The sequence below is a fragment of the Stegostoma tigrinum genome, chromosome 26, assembly GCF_030684315.1.
Source record: "Stegostoma tigrinum isolate sSteTig4 chromosome 26, sSteTig4.hap1, whole genome shotgun sequence".
Lineage (NCBI taxonomy): Eukaryota > Metazoa > Chordata > Chondrichthyes > Orectolobiformes > Stegostomatidae > Stegostoma > Stegostoma tigrinum.
The window spans coordinates 46,736,838-46,763,845 of record NC_081379.1 but is presented as its reverse complement, the minus strand read 5'-3'; the positions used below and the strand labels follow the sequence as shown (position 1 = coordinate 46,763,845).

General features: G+C 40.7%; 1 protein-coding gene across 3 annotated transcripts in view; it reads right to left on the bottom strand.

Annotated features, from left to right (window-relative positions):
- eif4enif1 (eukaryotic translation initiation factor 4E nuclear import factor 1) overlaps positions 1 to 27,008 on the bottom strand; it is a 54,971-nt gene that overhangs the window by 7,638 nt on the left and 20,325 nt on the right. For 2 of the 3 annotated variants that reach the window (XM_048556445.2, XM_048556446.2), the window contains exons 6-16: positions 26,114 to 26,315; positions 25,039 to 25,208; positions 20,212 to 20,350; positions 12,931 to 13,119; positions 12,114 to 12,346; positions 9,066 to 9,240; positions 5,714 to 5,799; positions 4,713 to 4,858; positions 3,954 to 4,044; positions 2,845 to 2,968; positions 1,468 to 1,815 (exon numbers count right to left, since the gene is read on the bottom strand). In XM_048556445.2, coding sequence (XP_048412402.2) covers positions 1,468 to 1,815; positions 2,845 to 2,968; positions 3,954 to 4,044; positions 4,713 to 4,858; positions 5,714 to 5,799; positions 9,066 to 9,240; positions 12,114 to 12,346; positions 12,931 to 13,119; positions 20,212 to 20,350; positions 25,039 to 25,208; positions 26,114 to 26,315 — 1,903 coding nt within the window. The remainder of the gene's footprint in view (positions 1 to 1,467; positions 1,816 to 2,844; positions 2,969 to 3,953; positions 4,045 to 4,712; positions 4,859 to 5,713; positions 5,800 to 9,065; positions 9,241 to 12,113; positions 12,347 to 12,930; positions 13,120 to 20,211; positions 20,351 to 25,038; positions 25,209 to 26,113; positions 26,316 to 27,008) is intronic. The other variant, XM_048556447.2, reaches the window with a different exon arrangement.

The following is a 27,008-nucleotide window of genomic DNA, read 5'->3' as shown; positions in this document are numbered from 1 at the left end:
TGTGATAGAACAGTGATGTTTCCATTCTTAATGGACTAAGAGTTCAGGACACCCAACGTAATCCCAGAGAACACTGGGCTGTGGCAGCTAGTGGGATTGAAATAATCAACTCAATGTCAGCTAGTCTCAAGAATGGCAACCATGAAACACACCATTTAAAGAAAACAACAATTCAACTCTGTCTTGTCAGAAACAGCAAGCTGCCATCATTACTGGTTTGACAGACACAGACCTCTGATCCACAGCAGCGGTTGACTGAACTGCTCTCAACACAGCAGAGAGAGAGAGAGAGAGAGAGAGAGAGAGAGAGAGAGAGAGAGGCAAGTCGCTCTGATGTGCTGAACCTTTAATTTGGGTTAAAAATCAGTAACAGCAGCTGTTCAAGACAGCTCGGTCATGAGGCAATTTGGGGGATCGACAAATGATCAAAATTCTAGGTAAAAGCAAAGAAGTGTGGATATTCAAAAAAGCTAAACAGAAGCAGAGATTGCTGGAAAGCTCAGCTGGTTTGGTAGCATCTAGAGGGAAATCAGATCTGATGAATGATCACTGGACCCAAAAACCATTAACTGACTCCTCGACACTGATGCTGCCAGACCTAATGAGCTGCTCCAATAAATTTCTGCTTTGGTGAAAGAAATTCTAGCTTTGCCCAGCATCTTTAAGCATACATCAAGCTGTCTTAAACAAAGACCCTCTCCACCCCTTACAAACCACTTCATACTTACATGATAGTTGGTATTCACTTATGGTCATGCTCTCTTCCTGTCTGGGTTTCCTCTTTGCCCACTTATTGTTACATGACTGGTTCTCAATTTGTATCAGATGGATGAGTATTTTTCTTCAGAAAAAATCTACATCCCATGGTTAAAAAAGCAACCTGGTGCTTTTAGTTTCCCCAATGTTCACCCTTGAAATGTACTTTGCCTCTAACTGAAGCATCTCAAAATAGCTAGGTCACACTAACTTTTCATGGGATTGTTTGCTTCCATTCGACCATGGCTAGCTCCATGCCATGAGCTCTCTTCCAGTTTACATCCCCTACCTTGAAGTGTTCCTTGTTGTTCAGCATTGCATCTTTTGAAGGTTTAAACCTGCAATGATCAACAAGTGCACTTCATTGTTAAACATCAGGCTTTGTTCTAGTTGGGCACATACTTAGTTGTTAGAGATCCTCAAGGGCTAACAGGACGATTGAAGCAAAAGCAGCCAGTTCAGCAGTTGTTTCTTCTGGTACAGAAAAAAAAGGACACCTAAGTTTTAAGGCCCTAATATCCAATTTGGTACAAAACATGCTCCAAACTCTTGTATTATGCAGTGAATGAACACCACACAAGTACAAGTACAATATTTCATTAACCCTTTGGGTGACCTAGTCAGTAGTCATGAATCCTCTGAACTCAGTTTAGAAAGTTGGGTTAATACCTGGTTTAAGCCCAGGATTAAAACACTGAATTGCTTTCTCACCTGCATGTAGAAGTGCTGGATGTAACTGTTGTGGGGAAACTCCTTGTGCCAGCATTCTCTGGACTAGGCCTGGTGGTAAGTGGGGAGGAGACTGGCGTACAAGTGGAACATGTGACATAATGGGCACAGGACAAATGGGCCTTTGAAAAGGGGATCCAGGAACTGGAGAAGCTCTGGTAGGTGTTTTCCTTCCTGTGGATCTGGGCCTGTAGTCTTGGTCTTTGGTGAAACGCATCTGGTTTAACTGGGGAGTCGTACAAGCTGATCTGTGGTAAGTCGATCTTGTCCCTCCGATTGGAGATGCCCCTCTGTCAGTGTTTTCCATTGGAGAGCCAGAAGACAGGTGATCTGCAGGTGCCAGTACAATATTCAATTAAAACATCTGGCTCAAAAACACTATCATGTTCCAGCAAAAACAAATCTTTTTGGCTTGGTGTTTTTTTTTGCGGGGGGGTGCAGATGGGGGGTTGAATTTTGTACACAAAATGTCAACCCCAGGATTGGGTGCATTTTCAGAAAGCCAGCATACAGACAGATACAAAGATTGTATTAGGTCCCATTAAAAAGGGAACAAATGCAAGTTTCAAACACTTCAGTACTTTTTAAATTGATAGAAGACAGAATGTTGCCAAAACAGCTGGAAACAAAAATGGAGAATACAGAAGGACAGTTCCAGAAGCAGCTATGCTGAGAGCAGGCGAATCAGCGGTCAGGACAGCTTGAATCAGCAGTTGCTTAAAAAGTAAGAGTGAAGCTAGGAGGGCAGCTTGCCATGGTCTATTTTTATCCATTATTGGAAATATGCAGGAAGGGCAGCAAATAAGAGTGTCACCATCTTGAAAAAGGAGAAGGCAGCAGGAAAGTAGTGGGAAGGAATTTAACGAATGGTAGAACACTCAAATGGGCTGTATGGCCTACTTTTGCTCCTGTTTCCAAAAGATCTTATGGACCTTAGAAAACAAGGCTCATGAACCAGGAACTTCAGCGTCAATATTGATTGAAAATGGCAAAGGCTAGAAAAATCAGTAGCAAACTTTCCCCAAACTGGGACAAAATGGCAAACAGTAATGCTACCAAAACATGTGGCAAGGAACAACATTTCAGCATTTGCCAATGATACCAAGCTAAGAAGCAGTAGTGAAGCAGTGGTAACATTGCTGAAGTAGTAATCCAGGAGGGCCAGGCTAAAAGTTTTAGACACTTTCAATCCCACCATAACCAATGGATTTTCAAAAGCTCATCTGAGGTGATCATGAGTGGAAGTAAATTAATTGTATATTTTAGAAGTTGGACAACTGTATTGTTAAAATGACAACTATGACATGGCCAAGCAGATAGTGCTGGCTGTGTACAGAGTTGATGCTAACCATCTAATACCTTCTATCAGGGGCCCATCCTCTACACAGTCTTTCACAGGACGATTCTCTTTTCCATCTTTGCTCTTGTCTTTGCTTTCAAACATCTTCCGGATTACTGAGGTAGGGGTGAATGATGGAGAAAGCTTATTTGGAAGGAGGAAAGGGAAAGAAAAAAGTCAGTGTAAAATTACATTGATACAAACATGCAAATTAGGAGCAGGCCATTCAACCTTTTTGCCTGGACCTGCTCCACCACTTGTTAAAACCATGGCTAGTAAGATTGTAACTTCAACTGGCATTCCCAGTTAGCCTGATGACCTTTTGCCTCGTGGATCAACAAGAATCTACCTCAAAAATATTCAAACTGTTTTCACTTAGCAGGAAGGTGGCCCTTTGTGTGAGGTAAAAGCTCTAATTCTACACAGTCTCCAGGACAGGTAGTCTAAATCCAGCACAAAAAAAGTTGCTGGAAAACCTCAGCAGATCTGGCAGCATCTGTGAAGAAAAGAAGTCAGTTATTGTTTCGGGTCCGGTGACACTTGCTCATAACCAGTCTTCAAATCTAGCCTGCCATCAATATCCCTCTGGATCATGGAGGGCAAGCATGGGGGAAGGATGATTAACTGTTCTAACGTGAGGCAATTTATTGCAACTGGTCACTTCAGACACTGCCACACCAACTGATTTGACAGTTTTGGGTTAATCTATTTTTGGACAAAATTCTAAGCCAGGAGGAGAGAAGTCAAAATGGTTTTGCAAAAATGTAGCATTGTTTATGAAAAGACAACTTCAGGTCTTTTCTCTTTGCCCTAGATATTGTTCTGCACAGCACTTTTTGGCAGGGACAAAAAGCACCCTGCTATGCCCCTGACAACAAGCTCCCACTGTACAATTGGATCCTCCACCTATGAACTCATGTAGTTACAAGCCACAACAGATCACGTGTAGGGCAGAACTACAGATTATTTAACATGCTAAATGTTCTATTAAACTCACAATGAACACTAGTCACAATCCCATATGCCCTGCCATTTTAACCTCAGGGCTCTAGGTTGTGCATTTTGTACTAATGCAACCTTTGTAGAAACACATCCAAAAAAGTAGTGTAAGTCCTGAATAAAGTCTTACCATGTTTGTAAATGAGGAAGATTGCGATGGTGATGCTGCATTGAGTCGGTGTTGACTGGCTGGCCCAGGTGATCGGCTAATTCGCTGCTGCCTAAAACCGGGATAGACATTACAACATGACCCAAAACTGATACAGTAACCTGGCTTACAGTCAACTAGTCCAATTAGTTAGTTAAAGAAAAAAGTACCAAAGGCAGGCATTTACTTTGGCACTCAAGGCAGCACAGGAAGACCAGAATAAAGTTTGACTAAATAGCAGAACAAGCTTAGGATAAGGTTTAGAGCTGGATGAACACAACAGACCAAGCAGTTAGGAGCAGGAAGACTGACGTTTCTGGCCTAGACCCTTCTTCAGAAGTGATTCTCCAGCATCTGCAGTTCTTACTATCTCTGAAACAGCAGAACAAGCTTGAAGGTCCAGATGATCTAGCGATGCTCTAATTTGTGCTTTCATATGTAAAAGCCTGTGTAAAACAATTGCTATGAGATGTGGTCACACCAATACAAACTTGCCACCTTTTTGGAGGCTACATTTGCTTCAAATACCTAGCCTTCAAGTTATGCTGTAGAAATGGCCTCTGACTAATTATTGCTCAATTGTAAATCTAAGCTCCATGAAACTGATGTGGTACAATGAACACAATACTGGCTTGTAGAAGTGTCAACCAATTTTGAGTGTTGAGAATTAGTTGGAGCAGTGTTTACACTATTATTTTAGTTAGAGTAACAGACAGCATGTTCTTTGGAAAATTTCCATACCTGACCCTATAGCCATCCCTGTGATCGTGATGCATCTTCCCATATCCAGGTTGGTAAACATCTCCACCTGGCATGTGCAAATCTTGTGCAAACGGAAGGCCATCCATGGCACCCTGTCGCATATCCAGTTGGGATGGGCTAACAGCCTGGAGTACAAAAGCCTAGTTCAGTTTCAGTTCACAACAAGAAAACCAATACTTGCCAAAACCTGGAACACTGAATTTGATGATTTAAAAGTTGAACAGTTGACTGACTTGACATTTTACCTAGTTAGGTAAAACGAAAGGTAAATTTGTATAAATTAAAAGCAAGCAGAATTCTGAAAATTACATTTCAAGAAGGTTCAGTTCACTTAAGTGGGCAGGGGAAATCACTTACTACATATACATATCACAGAATCACCAATTAAAGTGCAAATTTGGTGCAGATCAAAAACAACAATTGGTCACTCAGGATTCACTGTTTGAGCACCTGTTTCACATTGAAGAGAATCAGCTGCAAACTTGATCTGATCAAAAAGATCAGAGCCACCCTGTGGCTGGTGGGCTTGAGTTGCCTGCTGTAACTAATCTGATGTCTATTTCTCAACACAAGCCTGTACCACAACCAACTTTAAAACACCAGGTTATAGTCCAACAGGACCAGGTGATTTGAGCATTGCGTCTTTGCCAGGTGATTATGCAGCACTCAAAGCTTGATTTAAAAATCACAATGTTGGTCAATAATCTGGTGTTGAGACACTGACTGACTGTCTACAGTCCAGTCATCTACATCATGACAAGTCTCAAGACTGAAATTAGAAATTCAAACATTTTCACCAGGACAGGACAGTTGGCTGTTGAGCTTCTTAAAGTAAAAGAGACCAGAAACAAGTTTCAGCCCTGGCAAAAACCACAATGGTGTTTAAGCCTGGAAGTGTTACTTTTTTCAAGCTAATTTTCAGTTTTACTTTAATCCCCCTGAGCAAAATCAAAATCAGATGGAATTCAAATTCCAAATACCTGTGGAGCTGGAATAGGTGATATGTTTTTGGGCAACGGTAATCCTTGGAAGTGATCGCGGATGTGTGGAGCATTGGGAGCATAACCTGAAAAAAAGTGTAGAGCAATAAAAGTGGAACAGTCACTATATCTGGATTTAATGTCTGTTTCCATCCTGTCGATTCACAAAGTTGAAGTGTCAAATGTCTACGAGCCTTAAGATATTTTTCAATAGGGAAAAGGACCTTGATTGAAGAGGAAAAGATGACTTAAATTCACAGGATAGGGCAGTGCTGCATTCATTGCCTGAGTTTTCTGGCCAGTTCAAAAGGTAACTCCAGATTCATAGCAATGTGGTTATGTGGAGGCCAGACCTGGTAAGGATAGCAGTTTTCTTCCGTAAAGGCCATAAGTGAAATAGATTAGCTTTTCCTAACAGGAAACAATGGCCTCATTGTCATCAACAGAATAAATTCAGGTTTCTATTGAATTCAAAATTCCACCATCTGCTGTGCTGGGATTCAGACTAGTCTCCAGAATGTTATTTATGGTCTCTGAATTACCACTCCAGCAATGATGCCACTAGGCCATTACCTCTATGATTAGTCTGTTTTTCCAGTTTATTTTCATAAAATCTTTTATGAAGAATCTCATGAAAAACTAATTAGATGTCTAACAATTAGCATGTTATTCTGTAAAACAGATTTCACTTGTTTGTTCTTACATCAATTCATTAGTGATGCCAAATAAGTTGAGATCTCCAACACAGCTGAACAGTTGATTGTTCCAATTAAAAAAAGTTTAAAAAGGTGGTGGCTGGCTTGCTAATAAAGTTGAATTTGAAGGCCAAATCTTTTGGGAAGTGCTAAGTTCCAACAGGCAACATGAATTAGTTTGTTTAAAAGTTACACGGATTTGAAAAGATGGAGGAAGACTACAGCAAATCAGGAGGGGAAAAACCAGAAACCCTTTTGCTATCTGAAAGAACTCAATACTAAACTGGTTTAAGGGCCCACCAGACATAACTACAAAGTTGTGAATCAATGATCTAAGGAAAATAGCTTATCCTCAAGTGTCTACTCAGAAGTTCAGGACTACCAGCAACTTAAACTTCAGTTGCAAGAGAATACTATTTTTCTAATGCTCCTGCTAACTTAGCCAACAAATCAGATCCTCTGCACAGCTGTGTTTTTGCATGCTTGGTGACAGGGTGGTTGAAAGTAGGAACTTGTTTCACATCAGACTTTTCCCCAGGGCAGGATTGACTGCCACGAGGGGTCATAGTTTTAAGGTGTTAGGAGGAAGGTATAGAAAGGAGACATCAGAGGGAGGTTCTTCACCCAGAGTTGAGCGCGCATGAAATGGTTTACTAGTGGTAGTCATGGAAGCAGAGAGTCATTAGTGACATTTAAGCGACTGCTGGACATGCACATGGACAGCAGTGAATGGAGGGGGAAATGTAGGTTAGGTTGTTTTGTTTTTGGATTAGGATTATTCCATGGCACAACATTGTGAGCCGAAGGGCCTACACTGCGCTGTACTTTATGTTCTAAGTTTATTAGTAGGTAGATCAAATATTGTCATTTGCCATGCTAAATGGAGCCAACGTTTAAGACATCCTTATGTCATAGTTGGACCCCCAAGTGGGTTTGAAAGCCACACAGCAATAGCAGGCATCTACTCCCCTCCTCCCACCACTCAAAAGGGTTAGCCGATTTTGATGCTTGAAGTGAAAGTCAGTGGGCACAAGTTTGAAAAGCAATGGTTTGAGCTTTGATGGTACAGGGGGAAGAAAAGTGAGTGTTCTTTAGACAAAAGAAAAATTGCTGGAGAAACTGAGTACATTGATTAGGTGTCTGAGGGGAGAAAATAACCAGATACTACTAGATCCAAGCTTTCCCAGCAATTTGCTTTCATTTTGGAAATTAAAAATCTACAAGACTACTGAAGGAAGAGATTGACTTAGATGCAAGCTACAACAGAACCATCAACATATTGGGTTGGTTCAAAATGTGTTCTCTCGAACAAAATTGGAAATTTAGGATTCAACTGGATAATTGCTGAGCCCCTTCCAAAAGAAAAGCTTCCAGGCAACACAGGAACCCAAAAAAAATTAGTTAGTTGACACAACGTAACAATGGTTCATGTCAGATTAAAAACTATTTGAGTGTGTTGTTCAAGAGGGAGGTTTGTCAGCCTTTTAGCAAACGGGCGGGGGGTGGAGAACAGGAGATAACACTTAGGGGGTGTCAGTTAAGGGGATCAGAAGTAGGAAGGTGTGACTGAATTAGGTATCACAACTGAACCATTTGTGAATTGAAAGCAACCAAAAAGTCTGTTACTAGGGACAGCAGCAATAAACACTCTGGAATAAGCTGTTTCCTGGGAGAGGAGGCAACTACTTGATTTGTTGCCTTACAAGCAGCAGGCAATTAAGTCTGCCTGCAGAAGCAATGTTGTGCAATAAATTGGTTAATTGCAGGAAAAGCTGTTTTAGACAGCTAAGCCCAAATGTAAAAAAGGAACAGGGAAGCTACTGCAGATAAGGCAGCAAGCCACAGACCAGGTTCCCAGAATTATAATGTTGGGAATGGAAAGAAAGAATCTATTGAATCATTGATAATGTTACACCACAAAACACAAGAAAAAGATTGTACAAGAATTCAACACCAGAACAATTCAATGGCAGAACTTCAAAGAACACCACACAAGGAATGAATCCAAGACTTCCAGAAACAGACATGACTGGTGGAATCCAGGTAAAGTTGAGTTGGGAAGCTTAATTTGCTTAACTGAGGGGGTCATATTTGGTCACTACATGCAATAAAGTTTGAATCATTGCTTCAGTATTTGATTGCTGAGATTTCTTAATCAAATAGTAACTCAAAAAGGTAATGTGGTTATTTACTCAAGGTGTGCAGAAATTAGCAGCTATTTTGCCATAAGGCCAGGCAAATCAGTAGATGCTGTAACTGAGGAGTTAACAGGAAACTTTACACCCCCAACATCGCATGCTGTGACAATAGGAACCACTTCTTTGGTTGAATCTGACTTGAGGTTTAAGTCCTTTTTAAAATACAGATGACTGTAAACCTATCACTGCTTAAGTAACTGGTCTTCTTTACATCTTTAAAGATCCTTTATCCTTACCTATTTTTAATCCTGGAGTCCTTTGGGTTTCACTCACTTGGAAATATTTTTAAAGGGATTTTAAAAGGACTTTAAAAACCAGTTAACTGTTGCAGAAAAACGGAAGACAGTTCATCAGGCAGGGTGGACAAAGACAAACAAACGGATTTATACTTGAAAAACAATGAACATTAACATAATGCAAAGAACCTCTCAGTAATTGGAGTTGAGGTTTTGCACTCACCAAGTGGTGACTTGACTCTGAAGAACTCTGATGGGGATGACTGCTGGAATGTTGGTATTGGAGAGGAGTGGCCTCGCTGATTTAGCAAGGTTGACGTAGAATGATTCTGGTTTCCAAGCAGGTCACCTAGAATATCTGGTGATGGAGGCCCCATTACATGGGGTGGTAGAATCTCCTGTACAAAAATTCAAAGTTTGATCCAAGCACATGAACAAAAATCTGTTAACCAGAACAAGATTGGGCCACAGACCATTTCCATCAGAAAGACTGACTTCCAGAGAGGGAAAAAGTGTAGGCCACATTCACTTCCTTCTAAAGAGGATCTTAAAGGGGTGAATGACTTTCAAACTGCTGCAGTACAAATTCAGTGGTGTGTGCCGTAGTTAAAAGTCAGTGTGTTTTGGAACAAGTTGGAGATTCGAATACCAAAGTTACTTACAAATTGATAGTGCTAGCTGATAAACACAAAAAAGAATCCAGAACTATCAAATGATACCAGTTATATTTGGAATTTAGAAGCTAGCCACGTCCAAAACTAGATAAGCCAAGATTAATTCCCCTTGTGTCACAGTTCAGCAAAAAAAAAGAAAACAGTATGTTGTAAAAAGGGGAAAAACAAAATCATTTGGATTACATTTCAGTACTAAACCATTTATTTATATCCCCATTACTTTTACAAAACTGCCTGATAAGACTGACCAACTTTGCTCATTGCTAAGTGGACCCAAATGGAACATGCAAGAAACTTAAACACAACACCATCCAGTTCAGTAGCCGAAGAATAAAAAACAACACAGATTAAAAAAGGCCAGAGATAATGTGAACTGCAGATGCTGGAGAATCCAAAAGCGTGAAGCTGGATGAACACAGCAGGCCAAGCAGCATCTCGGGAGCACAAAAGCTGACGTTTCGGGCCCGAAACGTCAGCTTTTGTGCTGACAAGATGCTGCTTGGCCTGTTGTGTTCATCCAGCTTCACGCTTTGTTATCTTGGATTAACAGGCCTACTGGATGCAAGGGTCACATGGTAACCTGAGTCTCAACTTAGGCCTTGCACTAGAAAATATTTATACAGTACATCACTGAAAATGCATGGCAGCCAAAAAGGGAACAAACAGTGAAGACCCAAAACTGCAAAACAAAAGCTTTACAGCTCATCTCCACAAATATAGGAAACATTTGATGCTAAAAACATGAAAACTATGCCACATGCAATTGTGAGCATTTAAAACATGAGATTTGAATACTCAACTTAAACACAGGATGGAGTGATATAGCTAACAGTATACATATTCAAGTAAAACTGCTGCACTTCTCCCTTGGTGGAAAATGGCTCTCAGGGTAATCAGCATGTGCTGAAACAGGATATACAAAGCTTATCCTACAAAGACTGCAGGAGGGCTCTGTACATTCAGGTCGTGACAGTACGCAAGCAATGTTTGAACACCAATAAATATCAAGGCACGTCAGAAGCAGAAGTAGTGAGCCATAGAATATGTAATCATCATATTACCGAAGACTGCAAAGCGAATAAGGTGGACGAGGAGTACTTTAAAAAACGAACAGGTTTTCTAGCAGACAGACAACGCAGTTGCAGTCCGCTTCAGATCCGGTGACGGACATGGACACTGCAGTTGTGGGGCCGCCGCTACGAGGTGGCGAGAGAGGGCCACACATGCACACACACCCTTGCAGGGAGTGGCATGGCTTCATGAAACTGAAGGGCCCCACCACTTATGATTTCACTCAGCCTTCCCAATACTAGACAGAAGTTTCAAAAAGTCACAACTATTAAAATCCAACATTGACTTTGTCTCAAGCTGAATTAGCTTCATTTCTAGCCTGTGTAACTGAAGCAAAGAAACTTCCAATAAGACCAACAGTGGAAGAGAAAAGTGAAGTGAAAGCCTACCACAAAATACTTTCACTGTGCAGAGGTGATTACTAGGCTAAGTGCTGCAAGGTCTACTATGGTTGACCATGTCGAAAGATAACAGGAATAATGGAATGTAAACAGCTGATATAGGCTCACAATGGAAGTTGTTTACTAAGCCAGCTAACAAGGATGTAAAACCAGGTTTAAAAAGGGAGTTGAGCACTTCTGAGAGAAGAAGTGCTTATACACAATGTCCTAAATAAGCATGGTAAAAGCAGAGAGAACAAGGGTTACAGAGCAGGGTAACAGCTACGAGCAAACCCAAGCCAGTGGAGAGATGATGTGAGACTTGGCATAGTAAATATACTAGAACAGTATCAAGCTACCATCCCAGTCACTGTGGAATCAAAGCAAAATCCAAGCAGGACTGCTGAAACAAGTCCCACTAACAAGTATCAGCAAAATAATGTTAGCAGTAAAGTGCAAAATTAAAGTGGTGCTACTGTCAATTAACCTTAGTTTGATATTCAGTGTCTGCAATTGAAACACCAATTGTGGAGACATGACACATCAAATCATGGTTTCCAGACCACTAAAATTAAAAAAAGTAAATAAATTAGGTCAAAGTGATAAATTAGCAATAAAAATCCACTGGAGGCCTGTGAAAACAAGGGCAGTGAATTTCAGAAAGAACATCCATGCATACAAGGTCAGAAGCTTCCCAGCTGCTCACTACAGCTTTAACTACACTGGCATTTCAAAGAGACACACATTTGAACCAAACGCTCAAAAAACCTTCAATAAATTTGCATCATCTAGGCCACTAAGAACTTTGAAGAAGCCCCCATATTATGCAGTCAACTGAGCTTGCAATTTTAATTCAGCCAATTCTGACATGTACACAAGTTTACTCTAACAGCTGCTCAAATATTGAATAACCAAAAAAGGCCACATAAATCCTTCCATATGCTTTACTAGAGGATGCCAGTGTTGAGAAAGGCTAAATGTTAGCCTAGAACAATGTTGAGGCTGCATATTCACAAGTCTCAACCATTAGGTTCTGCTCAATTTTTATAATGACTTACTTATTATGCCCATCACTACAATCAAGTGGTCAAGCCATAACATTAAAAGATTAGTCAAAACCAGAGTCTAAATCAACCATCTACTTACAGGAGGTTTTGGCTGTGAAGGCAGGGTCCCACTTGCCTTCATAGTGTTAACCAATTTATTGAAAGCAGTCATGTCCATGTCTCTTTGAGCTGGCTTGGAACCTGATGAAGAGGTCAAAGTCTGTTCCAGATGTTCAACCATGAATGGAGTGGCAAGTTTCCTTTCTGGTTCCACTTTGAGACCCTTCAGACCTGCCTCCACTTCTTCCACAGATAACACCACTCCAGTCTGTGCTGTAAAGTAGACGACAGTTACAGAAAACCTATGATTTCATTCACGTTTTAAGCAATACTTTGGGGTTAGAAAATGAGTACTGCTGTTCATGATACAAGGAACCATGCACTTTTCTCCTTTAAGTGTGCAAACTGACTTCATGTTTTTCACATGGTATCAGCACAAACTGCAGCTTTCACAAGCAGCCACGATTGTATCAAACTACCATTCCCCGTTCACTGTGCAAACAACTACACTTCACATTCAAGTTATGATATAGTTGTGACTCAGTCAAAAGCTCTAACTTAGGTTAGCATCTGCTTTGTCATGCTCACAATTAGAAGCTTGGAATTCAAGATTCAGAGAAGAAAGCACCCCCCAGTCCATAAAAGGACCCAAATAGCACAGAGGTTCAGCATATTCATATGATCACTGAAGCTGTACAAAGGGTCTTTAGGATGCCATGAAGAAATCCAACAAGACAGCTTAGAAACAAAGTTATAGAAAAGGTGTTTGGAAACTCAAAACAGTGGAAAAGCAACTGGATTATTTCAGACTGTACTTCAGAAAGTGTTCTGAGCCAAGTATAAAAATAGACACGTACAACTCTCCTTCAGCTTCTCCTTATTGGCTGTGAGATTGGATAGAAGTGGTTTCACATCCACATTTGCTTTTCGCAGAATCTCTAGAATATCAACCTTTTTATTAACCTCCTTATTATCTTCTCTTGACTGAATAGGAGCAAAGTAGTTACCAAGTTGTGAAACAGGTGTTGGGATCCTCTGTTCCAGACCTGTCCAAAGCAAAAATAAAGCTTAGGGTTCTTTACAACAAAGTGGTTCAGCTATCAAGACCTACTCAGAATATGAAACATAATAGTACAATGTGATAGATTACATTCACATCCAAAATGCAGTCAGCCCATGAAGCCAATTAAAAATTGGAGGACTGTCACCAGCATTGACAGCAATGCTGCAAGCTACTGCTGCTCAAGGGAGAGGGTAGGAGTAAAGGGCAGAGAAATGTGGTCATCTATGAAGCTCCTCTTCCATCCTACAAGAGTAGTAGCTAGCAATAATTTACATAAGAAAATGTCAGACAGTACTTAAACTGGACGGAAAGCACTGGTTAAAAACTATTGTAATGGAAATGTTGCTTGTTTAAAACCAATTTCTTTATTGAATTTTGAATATATTCCATTTAAGTTAACCACACAGGTGAGGCTTTCTCAGAATCTTCCTGTTGAGCCCGCTGGGGATCCATTTCAACAAGATCACCTCATTGATGCTCCTTACAAATGGAGATTTTCACATTCCACTTCTTGAAATAAGAATTATTGAATTTACCTTCCTACTTGCTGGAACTGAATGCCAACTTGAATTTCTCCTCAACTTGTCTTCCTATCAAGCTATACATCAAACTTCAGCTCCAACACCTGTCCCTTCTACCAAGTCATGAGAATGAACAAACAGTTGATGCCCCAACTGATTACTGTGCCACAGTAGTTATGGTTAGTCAAACTTTTTATCAATTTTCTATTATCCTATACTCTAACCACACTATTAGTCTCATACTGGACCTTGATCTTGAGACAAGAAAAAGACTCACTTTATTGAAAGCCTTTTGGAAACCCTGTTATGTCACCTCTATTGGTTCCACTGACCTGGTTATTATAGCTAGAGCTCTAAACTCTTGAGCCTTTCCCCTTTCAAAGGAATGTGAACTGGACTGGATTACATTCACTCCAATGTCCTGCCATAACTCAATAGATTTCACCATTACCACAATCAAGTTTAAGCTAACTGACCAACCGTTACCTACTTGAACCAGAACTGGTGCATACAGTTTTCTGAGCCACTGGAACCATAATCAGAATCTGGGGAAGCTATGGAATACTATGAATTCACCAGTTATCACTGCACCCACTTTTCAACCAGAATGTATACCCTTATGAGATCTGTCAGCCTTTTGTTATTGTGTTTTATGCAATTCCTCTTTCTATTGACTGAATGGGAGGATTTTCTACTCCAACTCTCAAAACAATGAGGATGAAGCTTAGTACAGGATAGAGTGCAAGATAAGCTTCAAATGATCTTCAAAAAAGACAGATACCAAGATGCTTAATGACATTTGATAGGTTTGTCTTTTTATTTGTACCAAATTGACTGGCAATGCCAACAATAGTTGCTCCATAGTGAGCAGATAGTGGTGGCAGCAAGCACCATCTTGAACGACAGTTCGTGCAGTATAGGATCACTTGTACTGTTAGAGATGAAGCCCAGGACTTGACTCAATGACAGCAAAAGGAACCAATAGTTTCAGTCAGGATTATGGGGCTTAGAGGAGAAGCTTGCAGGTAGTGCTTCTGTGGTCCTCTTTGGTGACAGAGTTCATTGATTTGGAATATGCCAAAGCATTAGCAAGCTGTGGCACACTGTTAGATGACCCACTATAGACACGTGCATTATTGGTAGGTTGAATAAACATTGAAGGTGATAGATGGGGTACAAGTCAAGCAGGTTACTTTTTCCAGGATAGTCATAGTTACTTTTGTGCAGCACCCAGCTAGCAAGTGCAGAATATTCCACCATGTAAGACAGATGTCTGAAATAGGTGAAGAACAAGTTTTGGGCACATCTGGTGAGTTTGTTGCCACAATTCCTAGCACCTATCCTGCTCCAGTTGCCACAATATTTCTGGTCAGTGGTAAAACCCATAATGTTGATAGGGGGAAATTCAATGATAACATAGCACTAAACACCAAGTGTTTAAGCTTACATGGTAGCTGTTGCCTGGCATGCATAGCCTGAAAGTCACTTGCCAATTGTTAGCCCAGGCATGGATGTTGTCCTGATCCTGCTACAACATCCAACTGGTCACAAATGTTACTGAAAACTGAGCAGCCGTCAGCTGAAATTCCCACTTCTGATCCTATGAAGTGGAGAGGAAAGGTTGGTGCAGCAGTTCAAGATGTTTGGACCCCAAACTATTCTGCTGACAAACCCCTGCACTGATGTTCACTGTAGGAGACAGCACTAAGGATTTTGATCCAAAACATTATCCTCCGACACTGCCATCTGCAATCCAACCCCAAAGACATTTTTCCCTCCCCAGCCTTATCTGCCTTCCAGAGGGACCACTCTCTCCCTGACTCCCTTGTCTATTCCACACCAGCCCCCAGCACTTTTCCCTGCAACTGAAAAGTGCTACACCTGCCCCTACATCACACCCCTTACCTCCATCCCAGTCCTCAAGACTACTTTCCACATCAAGCAGACGTTCACCTGCATATCTGTTCATGTGGTATACTGCATCCACTGTTCCTGCTGGGGCCTCCTCTACATCAGTGGAAACCAAGTAGAGGCTTGGGAACCACTTTGCAGAACACCCACATTCAGTTCACACTAAACTGCGCCTCCCAGTCACAAACCATTTAAACTCACCCTCCCATTCTGCAGTCCATCCTGGGCCTGTTGCAGTACCACAACGACACTACCCATAGGTTGCAGGAACAGCATCTCATTCTGCTTGGGAACCCTGCAGCCCAATGGTATCAAAGTGGTCTTCACAAGCTTCAAAAATCTCCCCACCCCCCTACTGCATTCCAAAACAAGCCCAGCTCATCCCCCCTAACTTGTCCTTCATCCCACCTATCCCCTATTCCCACTTCAGGCCCCACAACCATCTCCTACCTACTAACCTCATCCAGCCCTCAGGACCTGACCTATCTCCTCCCTACCCTCACCTCTACTGGCTCCATCCCTGCCTCCAAAATGTGTCTCCTTTCCACTTATCTTCTCCTCTATCCATCTTCAATCCACCTCCCCCTCGCTCCCTATTTTAGGACACCCTTCCCCTCCCCCATTTCTGAAGGGTCTCAGCCTGAAACGCAGCATTCCTGTTCCTCTGATGCTGCTTGGCCTGCTGTGTTCATCCAGCTCCACATTTTGTTGTCTCAGATTCTCCAGCATCTGCAGTTCCTATCTTGGAAGGGATTTTGGCTGTTGGTTAGCTACACTGGACTTGAAATCAAGTCAAAACTCAGCACAAATTTCAGGTTCAGGATGTTAAGTGAAGAATTAAGGCTAAATGTACTAACCCCACTAGTGGTCAGATTCAATACTGCTTCAATTGCTCAACAGCATTGTCTCTGACAAACTGAGCTGCAGTGGTTCCAACTGCAAGAAACAAGCACAAAGTAGGGGTAGGCCATTTGGCCACTCAGGTTTGCCCTGCCATTCAATAAATTCATGTCTGACCTGCCATAAGTGTGAACCCCTTTCATTACAGCTCAGCTTAGACCTCAACCTCTATTTCAAAAAATTGCTTAAAATATTGTGACCTAACCTGCACAACTCTAGGATGGAGAATTCCAGACATTCATTATTCTTCTTAGAAGAAAATATTCTTTTCCATCCTGTTTTTTTTTAGAAAAGGTGTCCCTTTATTCGGTAAGCACACTCCTACTTGAAGATTCATTCCTATTTAGGGGAACACTTCAACCGCTACCACATTAATATTTTGGAGGAAGTTAGACATCTGATCCAGCCAATACTGTGCCTGTCACACACCAGAAGTTATCATCTACTACTAAAATGCCCAACTTTTGATGAATTCCTTCTTCAAAACTAAAAAAGTTGCACCTATTATCTTAGTGACCATTGAACAACTTTGATTTAGCAAAATGAATGGTTATTCATTAGTTCTACCCATTTCTCAGAACTTTTGAGATCATTTATCTAATCACTGGCTTTCATTCTATCAGTATTTACCAAGTCCCGCAGAAATTATTCTCTTCAAGTTCCTCAAACCTTGCTGGACCCCTTCATTCACCATAATGCAAAGATCTATCCACTTTAAATTTACGATTCACTCATCTTTCTTGGCTCCATTTGCTTCCTGGTGATCAAATTGATCATGAATAGCAATAAATTGAACAAAGTCAGTTGACATTTACAACTTCAAATTGGGTTGGTGGATCACATATCTACAGTTTGCCTCTAAAGCAGGGTGGATGGAATCACAGTGACAGCAGTGGTTCAAGGAGGAGGCTGGAGAGGAAAGGGAGGTGTCAGACTGACTGCAGAGAATTTTTGGGCAAGTCTAATTGTTTTGTAGAAATCTAAATGTGGTTTGTCATTGGCATTAAATTGAACTAAACAACAATTGAATTTAATCAGTCTAAGACTGGCAGAGTTATGAAGCTTCAAGTGAAACAGCAGCTTAAAGATCAGCTGAAACTGGATTCTGGGCTTTTGTCTAAAGAGCACATTAAACTAGCCAACTTAGCGAGGTAGACGAGAGTTAAGTGATTCAGGAAGTAAGAAAATTCTGAACTATTTCCACCTTCTGGAATTGATTCATCCTGCACAACAGGGAAAGGAGCCAGTCGATTAGAATGCATTTAAGTAATATTCTATTCTTGTAGCTCAAAATGGCATAGCCAGTTAGCAAGAATAATGAAACATGATCTTAAAAGGTGAAGACAATTAAATAGTTACTTAAAACCCACAAAAAGATGTCAGGAAATGTTACAGGCAAATGTGTCAGTTAAAGCATGTGAGAAGCTCTAAGTTGGTTCAGAACAAACATCTTGAGCAAGCATTTGAGGTTCAAACAGTCTCAGTTCATAGTTTCCACCCTAGATCATGAAGCGAGTGATAGAGAGATAGTAGGAACTGCCGATGCTGGAGAATCCGAGGTAACATGGTGTGAAGCTGGATGAACACAGCAGGCCAAGCAGCATCACAAAACGTCAGACTTTCCTGCTCCAATGCTGCTTGGCCTGCTGCATTCATCCAGCTTCACACTGTGTTATCTTGGAAGCTGATGAAGGTTGGATATGGGGATCCAGAGGGCAGGAGCCTCAGCCTTTGCACAGACTGGACAACTGAAGTTTTTAGTCATCCAGGCAAGCTATCAAGGCTGCATCGCAGCTGAGCTAACTGACCATGGCACATCAAACCACTTCAGAGAGGGAGACGATAGAGAAATTTATGATAGCAAGGGTGAATGCAGTGAGGGGAAAATAGACACTATTAAATGACTTCTGCTGTTTGCATAGAACAAAAAAAAAGGAAGGGATGGAGTATATGAATTTAAGAGCCAACCAACAGATACAGCAAAAATTTACAATGCTAAAACTAAAGGCTCTGTATCTGAGCATATACAGCTTGCAAGAGGTGTGCAAGCAGAAAATGGGCAAGTACATAAATCTGGTGGCCAGGAGAGGCATGGCTGCAGGATGACAACATTAGGACGTGAATTTAAGGGTTACAGGAAGTTTAGGGATCACAGATTAGAAGATTAAAAAAGTGGAGATCTGTGTTACAGAATGGATGGCTCAAGCTCAGGAAAACAAGAGGTAACAGTTAGAAGTGACAAGGCAAGAGAAGCATCCTGTGCATCCCACAGATAATAGTAACTGAGTGGGGCATTAAAAAAAAGTTTGTCGGAAAGGAAGCAGTGATAACCATGGCAGACTTTCAGCTACATGCAGTGTTGAATGGAAGTTACTTTGCCAAAGGTGGCCTCTGTCAGGATCCTAATAGGGTGAGATAGTTGATGCAGGAGCTTTAAATTTTCAAAAACTCCCTTAATCCTGAGAAGGTCCCATCAGACTGCAAGGTAACAGTGTCTTTGCTTCTTTATTCAAAAGGAGTTAAGGGAAAGTTTAGTCCAGTTAGCTTAACAGTCAAATCAGGAAAATAGAAGTTAAGTAGCAGTGCAGCCTATAGACAAGTTCAAGGTAATCAGGCAGATTCTAGAGAAAAAAGTTAACATACATTGTAGATTTTTTTTAAAAAAGTGTTTCCAATGGATATGCAGTATTTTGGTTTGGGTAGGTACAAAAGTTTGGCTAACAAGAAGCAAGCATGTCATGCAAGTGGGTCTTTTTGGGTTAGAAAGGTAAAATGAGTTATGTGCCATTGGGGATCAGTACTGGGGCCTCAAAGTTACAGTTTACATGACTGGCTTGAATTAGATGAACAATGATAAATTTACTGACAATGGTAGGAGGAAGGAAATTGTAAAAAGATACAAAAAGGTTAAGTTGGCAAGGATGTGGCAAATGGTTCATGGGACAAAGTGTATAAGTGTCTATTTTGCCAGGGATAAAAAGCAGCATGTTATCAAAGTACAGAGATTGCAGAGCTCAGACGTGGAGTGATTTGGGCTTCCACATGCAGAAATGGTCAAGCTTAGTATGCAGGTGAGCAAATTTAAGAACTCAATCACAAAGGGGAATTAAACTCAAAAGCAGGATTCTATTCAATTATACAGGGCACGAGTAAACCACATCTAGAATACCATTATACTGCTGGTCAACTTCATGATTAATGATAATTCATTGGAAGCTGTTCAGATTCATCTGAACTTGGCAGTGGAGGGGTTATCTTGGAGGCAAGATAGTGAGGCTAGTCTTGGATCCACTAGTATTTAAAAACTGCACAGGTGACTTCACAAACCTACAAAATCCTAAAGAATCTTGACAGGGCATAGATGTGGAGATGTTACCAGTTACAGGAGAGCCTAGAGCAAAAAGTAATCAACTAGTTGAAGCAAAGGATTTCAGAAAAGGTGAAGTGGAATCCTTAGATTTTTAAAATCAGAAATAGATCTATTCTTGATAAGGAATGGAATGAAAGGCTAGCGTAGGAGAATGTGTGTAACTCATGAAACAGTCTCAGTCATAATGACTGGAACATGCTTGTGGTGCTGAATGCCTACTCTTACCACCCTCAGCCATGAGCCAAACTGCAAATTAGTCACTTAAAACATGGTGAGTTAGATTTGGCACACATCAAGTCTTTATACATCAAGGCCCAAGAAAATCTAAAGAAACAAGCTAAGCCAAGCCACATTTGTCTGCATTAAGTCTTACCAGCAAGTCTTTCAAGTTCTTCATGTGGAGTAGATCGTAAACTACTGGATCGGCTACCTGGTCGACTCACGTTACTAGAGAACCACTGGCTGAACCGGCTGGATGATACTGATCCTTCACCCAGCACCTCTTCGATCATCTGAAGTTTAAAAAATCCAAGGAGAAAACGTTATGCCACAAATCAAACCAAATGCAAGAAGCAAACTACAGAGAAGAGCTTTGAACTTACGTCACATAGCGACTTGGCACTAAATTTGGAAGTTGAGTTTGAACTCCATTTCCCAATACGACAGATGGGGTAGCTGACTGCATCTCCACATCGCTGGCTGGCTGCTCAATTAGTGCAACAGACATCACCCCCTCCCAAAAAAATCATAACACCATTTAAGTTTCAGTAACACATCTATTCATGGTTAGTGATGGGCATAACAAATAGACATTCAATTGAGCTTTTATTGGCATCCTTAAGTGACAAACTTAGTATTCAAGGGTGCAAGCACACCAAACCATTAGTCTAACTCCAAAATTAATGTTTCCAAATCCAAAGTAGAATGTGGCCTTCCTGGCCCTATGTCCAGCAATATACACTGGATACAGACAGAAGACAAGGATTAGGAGTAGACCACACTGATCCACATCTCTGTCAACATTAAATGCAATCAGCTCATCACTGCCTCAACTCCATTTTTCTGCCCATTCACCAGCATTTCAGGGCACCACAAGTGTAATTTAAGCCTGAAAATGAATTTAAATAACAAAATTCTGAAGATTAGCAACCCTTTCAGTGAAGAAATTTCAATCCTAAACAAGTGATTTGTTCTCTTGTGCTAAGAACAGCTCACCAAAAGGTTCTAAATTCTCTAGCCTCAGTTTGTATTAAGCCTCTGCAGAAAGTTCATGCTTTAAATGAGATCACTATTCATTCTTCTACATCCCTAGAGAGTGTGTGCTCAATTTACTCAGCATTTTATTGGACAACCCTCTAATTCCAGGGAGGGATGCAAAGGATTGTATTGTACTAGTTTTAATGGATGTAGATCTTCAATTTAAATATGGAGACCAAACTATTTAGGATTCCAACAATGGAGTTCAGGCCTTTACTGGTCAAGACTACCCTACATACATAATCCAAATCCCTTTTTAAACAAAAATGGCCAACATACTCCTTTCCTAGTAATTACTTGCTGCATCCAAGTTCAATTTCAACACAAGTTGCAAACTTTTCTTCGAGACATTTGAACTTTATAAGTTGCTATTTCAAATGCAGAATCTGATTTCTTGCAGCAGTGGCTATTTGACCCACTGCATCAAAACATTGAAATCAGGATTCCTTGAAAATTTTTATTTGTTCAAATTTGTACATGTACATGCTCGTACCAAACACTTCATTTCCTGAATTTTAATACAGACACACAATCTCAAAGTTGAAGATTCATCGATAGCAGGGTGCAGAGACCTTTGGACAGTCGGCAGATCAATGCTCATTTTGAAAGTACCTACTATTGGATTTCTAATTTCCATAAAATTTAGAGTAGTTTTATTACTTTATGAATATTCTCATGTTTGGAGAGCAGTACTTCAACAGAAAGCGCTCAGTGGTGAAAGCTTCTAGTGCTGAAACAACAAATCTGAGAAATCGTGGCCATGGTCAAGTCCAGAACATCTTGAACTGTTGAGCTGTTTTTAATCTTAATTGGTTTACTTTTAAAAGGATCCTGGACAAAGTTTGAGAAGATTAGTAGCTCAGGTTGTTGAATTGCTCACCAGTCAGTAAATTTGTTTGCAAACATTTTGTCACCATGGTAGGTAACTTCCATGTACCTCCAGTGAAGCATTGGTTTGTGGGATGGGTGGCATTTCTTCTGGATTTACTTAAGAGTTGGTGTACAGGGTCCAGCTGTGTTTTGTTAGAGAGTTTTGGTTTGAGTGCCAGGCCTCCAGGAATTCTTGTCTTTGCTCGACTTGTCCTAAGATGGTGCTGTTGTCCCAGCCAAACTGCTGTCTCTCTAACCAGCTATCGCTCTTAAAAATACACACGGACAAAGAGGGGCACCAATTCAACTGGGACAACACCATCCTTGGACAAGTTGAGCAAAGACAAGTATTGCAGGACACCTGGCAGTCAAACCCAAACTCCATTAACAAAATTTTGTTGAGTGGACCCTGATTATACCAACCACTAAGGAACAAATCTGCTGAGATGGGTGATATCACAGCCAAACAGACAAATAACAAGCAGGACAAAACACCAATGCTTCACCAGCAGTGCAGTGATGTTATCTAGTAAGGCAACAAAAATGTTTGTGAACAAACTTACCAGCTCTATGCAAGTTAACAGCAGTATCCTGGGCCCTATCTGGTCTGGTCAAGATGACTAATCCTACACTGCAGTTGAAAAATAACCAGGAGGAACATCTGATGTTTTTGCAATAATTTAAAACCTTTTGACCTTTATGGAAAAACTTGATAGTCACCAAAAGGAGGATTGAAAATTTATATTGCCCAAATTCAAAAAAGGAGGGTTTACCCTGGTGCTTAAGTCAGCTCAGCAAATCCATGCATCTTTAAAGCAAAGCAAGCAACATGTTGGCAAACCAAGGCTCAGCAACCCACAGAAAATACAGCTTTTACTTGACAAAAGCAGCCTGGTTACTTCTACCAATTGCTCAACCAACCCTCAACTACAGACATGCATCAACTGCCAAGTGACCAAATCAAGTTTTTCTCCCCCCACATTCCATCTCAGATTTGTCACAGCTGTCAGCTAACTTGACCCAGTCAAGCAACCTGTTCAGAGACCCATTTGAGTGTTCCTTTTGACCTAAGTTACACTAACTCTTATGCTCAGCCAACCATTTCCTGAGGTTCAGCACTAATATCCATAAGCAGTACTTTCTACTACTACTGTCCATGTTCCATTTGTGACCATCAAAAGTTCTCAATTCTAACATCAGAAAGCAAGCACTGATCACTGGCTTTGTCCCTCCTAGTGCTCCACAACTTACAATCACCTGTGCTCAATTCTACTTTTATTAGCCCCAACCTTTCAGCATGTTCTCACACTTAATCTTCAGTTCTCTTTACAACTTCCATTATGTGCCAATATGCCACAGGAGAAACCAGCTCCATACAACTGGCTGGAATCAACCTTCTGGAGGTGGCCTACTGCAACCAACACAATTTTCCAAATAATTTAGGCCTAAAGCATTGCTCAAACTGGTCAGTTTGAAGTTTGACTGAAACTTGACTGAAAGTGTGATTTAATAGACAGATTATGCAGGATTTGCTGTCCTTCACATCAAATAACCCAAATCATTCTTGTCCTTGCAAGGAAGAAAAAATCCGAGCTCACGCTCAGGATCAAAAATCCAGTCTTTGACACTTCACTCTACTAACCTCCCACACCTGTAATAAAAAGCCCATTCCTTGCACTCCCACAAAGAGCAACATGGCCTCAAATCAACTGCAATTTTTCAGCCTTCAAAATTCTAGATGTGTTTCTTCCCCTCTTAAATGTTGCCATGCTCAATTCAAGAGATGACAGTTCCACAGAACAAGTGCATTAAAAACCTGTATTACTTTCAAATTTTTATTTACTGAAAGCAACTAGTAAAGGAGTGTGACACAGCTAATTTGTTAATTCAGGGCAAAGATCACATATTTGGAGAATGGATAGCCAACCAACCCTACAAAAGACAAGCCAAATCCAGGGCTCATTCCCAAGAATATTCCTCCTTGCACCACTTCTCAGCTGGAGCAGTATCAATAGCGGCTACATGGTCCGTGACCCAACCTTAGACCTCCTTCCAATTCCAAGCCCCAGTGGAACCACCACCCCATTAGTTACCATACATCAAGCAAAAGAAATAAAAAGTGGACTGTTAATCACAAATTCACCAAGCCTATGAAAGCTGATGTGCGCCAAAACCCATGTAATTCAGACATTATGGCCAACTATTGCAAGATTTGCTTAAGGCAAATGATTGATGCTTCTAATGTTAAGTACAGGGGATACTGTTAAAAGGATTAAAGTTTGTTGTCAAAATACTCCAATCACTACAGGAAGACATTAGCATACTGAATCAAGCCAATAATTTATGATAAGTTTATTAAGACAGCACTTAGCTCACCCTGTATTAAAACTAAATATATTTCATGCCATGAATGCCCACCACCTGACATGCAGTGTACTTGCATTGTCCAATATACTTACCTTTTAAAACTACGTTTCAATCGTCAGTCTTAAAACAATTTAAGTCCAATTGACATTTGTAAACCAAGTAAACATTACAGCATCACTCCCAAAAAGGGAGATAAATGGTGCTTTCAGTGAATTGGTGACCACCTGCCCAGAACACCAAAAAGTAATCCAAATTGTGCAATGATAAATAAATCCTCCAAACCAAGACTTGGTCATTCAAATGAGAAGCAGAAAAACAGCCATGAGTGCTGATAAGGGGAAGCATGGTAGCATTGATGTCGAGTAAGCACCGACAACTGCAGCCTGTTGAAATTGTGCTTTTTCCATTATAATTTTGATAGGCATTATCAACACCAACTAATGGAGTGAGCCTATAGCCACGGCAACTTAACTAGTCAAGCAACATTCCAATAGGAAGTAAATTGGAAGGGAATGTAGATTTACATGCTAAAACAGCAGCACTTGAGATTCAGAGATGGCAGTGTACAGGATGGTATAAAAACATGACCAATATACCTCAAGTAGGCAATCTGTTGTTTAGACAAGTAAGCTTCTGGAGGATTAAAATACCATTGCACTTCTTTCCCTCACCACAACACCCAAAAACGCCAGCAGTGCCTGCTCACCAAAGCCAGTCCAGGTACACTCTTTTCCATATTGAAGAACTCATTGAAGTCAAAATCCCCTGGCGTCTGCTCTGGTAGGACTGCCTCCTGAGGAACTTCTTGGTCAGCTTCAGTTGCAGGAACTGTGGATGACGTATCGGTCTCTTGACCACCACCATTGCATTCTGCACCTACAATGACCACAAGCTTTACTCAGTTGTCAAGCTCTATTACAGCACGACTAATCAACCTCAATTTGCTGAAACTATAAAAAGGCTAAAAATACTGGAAGTGGAAAGTTCAATGCCCAAGGATATGTTTCAGTAGTGGAACATCTTTTGACTTCCAACCTGGTTGTGGCACTTGCTGAATTCATTAGAGGAAAGTAGAGGGGTGCAACTTACTGAAGCTAGTTTTGAAAATCAATTTGATCCATCAAGTTTCATATGGGAATTTGATTTAAATAACAATCATTTGCATGGTCAGCATTCAACTTCATTCCACAGCCAAGCAGTCCAATATCAAAGAAACATTGCAACTTGAACTAAACTTACCACCAAAGCAAGGAATTTTGATCTGAACCTGAACATCTTTGACACCCTCATTTCATAGTGATTTACATCCATGTTGCTGGTTTTAGCATCTCCTGATGTCAGCAAGGCTTCATTAAAGAACCATTCAGTGCTTGGTACAAATTAAGCATGGCCTCTTAGACACAGTTTACAACAGCTCTAACCCAAATGCAGTTCACTTAGCTGAGTCAGCTGTTAATAAATACTTATTTTACACTATACCCATGATGCACAGCCCTTCACTGCTCTGAACCCATTTAACGCCATGTCAGCTCTCTGAACTGAAACTAAAATCGCTCCTACTTAAGTTCAACATCTTCAGTTTAGTTGCTTATGGACCCTCAATCTTAAAGGATTGCTTCCATCTAATTTCAGATACTTTTCCACATCAAAAAAGTAGATATTGACCTGCTTACCAAAACATTACAAGTCAACTCACACCACTCTTCAAAGTTGCAGAATAGGCCAGTTAACACTACTCAACATGAACTTCTGTCAAATCTAATTCCATCAAACAAGCCTACCTTCTTTAAGGATATCCGATCGCTTCCTCCACCGCTTTGGCCGCCTTGGATCCTCCATTAGTACTTTATCATCAAAGCCAGTCAGCTCAATTGTTTCTGACTGACTGGTGGGGCCAGCAGAGAACCATTCTGGTTCCTCCTCGGTGTATGAATCACATCGTCTCCGCTCTCCAAAAACACGTTTTCCATCGCCATACTCCCTCTGCAAGGAAAAAACACTAACTTACTGCTGGGGAAAAAATTTTCCCCACTGTTGAGGAATGAAGGCAACAATGCACATGAATATTCAGAAACTTTAGATATTGTTTTGTGTCATGTTTACATCCACACCTGTCACTGGGGAACCAATTTCAAAAAGGCTACTATCCTTTAAAACAAAATGGAGGGACTTAAATAAAATACAGCAAACTTTGGTTTTTAACAGCATCTGATAAGCCAGAAAAAGATTATGTATCTGAAATACATAAATATATTTGAGCAATCCCAATGTCAGATTAATTAGTGAGGGTAAGTGACAAGGTTCTCCACCAGTAAATTTTAAAGCAAAGTTGCAGCAGGTGTATACCCCATGCATTATGTCTGTATTTCTATGTTCTTACATTGGTTACATGAACCTTGATTCAGAATATTAGACAACCTTGGTCCCATAGGTGCTGGTTATTAGAAGGTTTGCAGGACCAAATTCTAAATGGAGGACAGTGGAATGATTAAATTCCATTTACATTGATCAATGAAGGGTAACTTGCTAGGTTATGTGATAATTTAGTGCTTAAATCTACTCCGCTTTAAGTTTTGTCAATTTAGCAGCAGCCATCAGAAAAACAGCACTCAATTGGTTAGCTTACAGTTCCAAAGTAGCTTGGACCTTTGAATCATAGTTTTCAGCCTCAAAGTG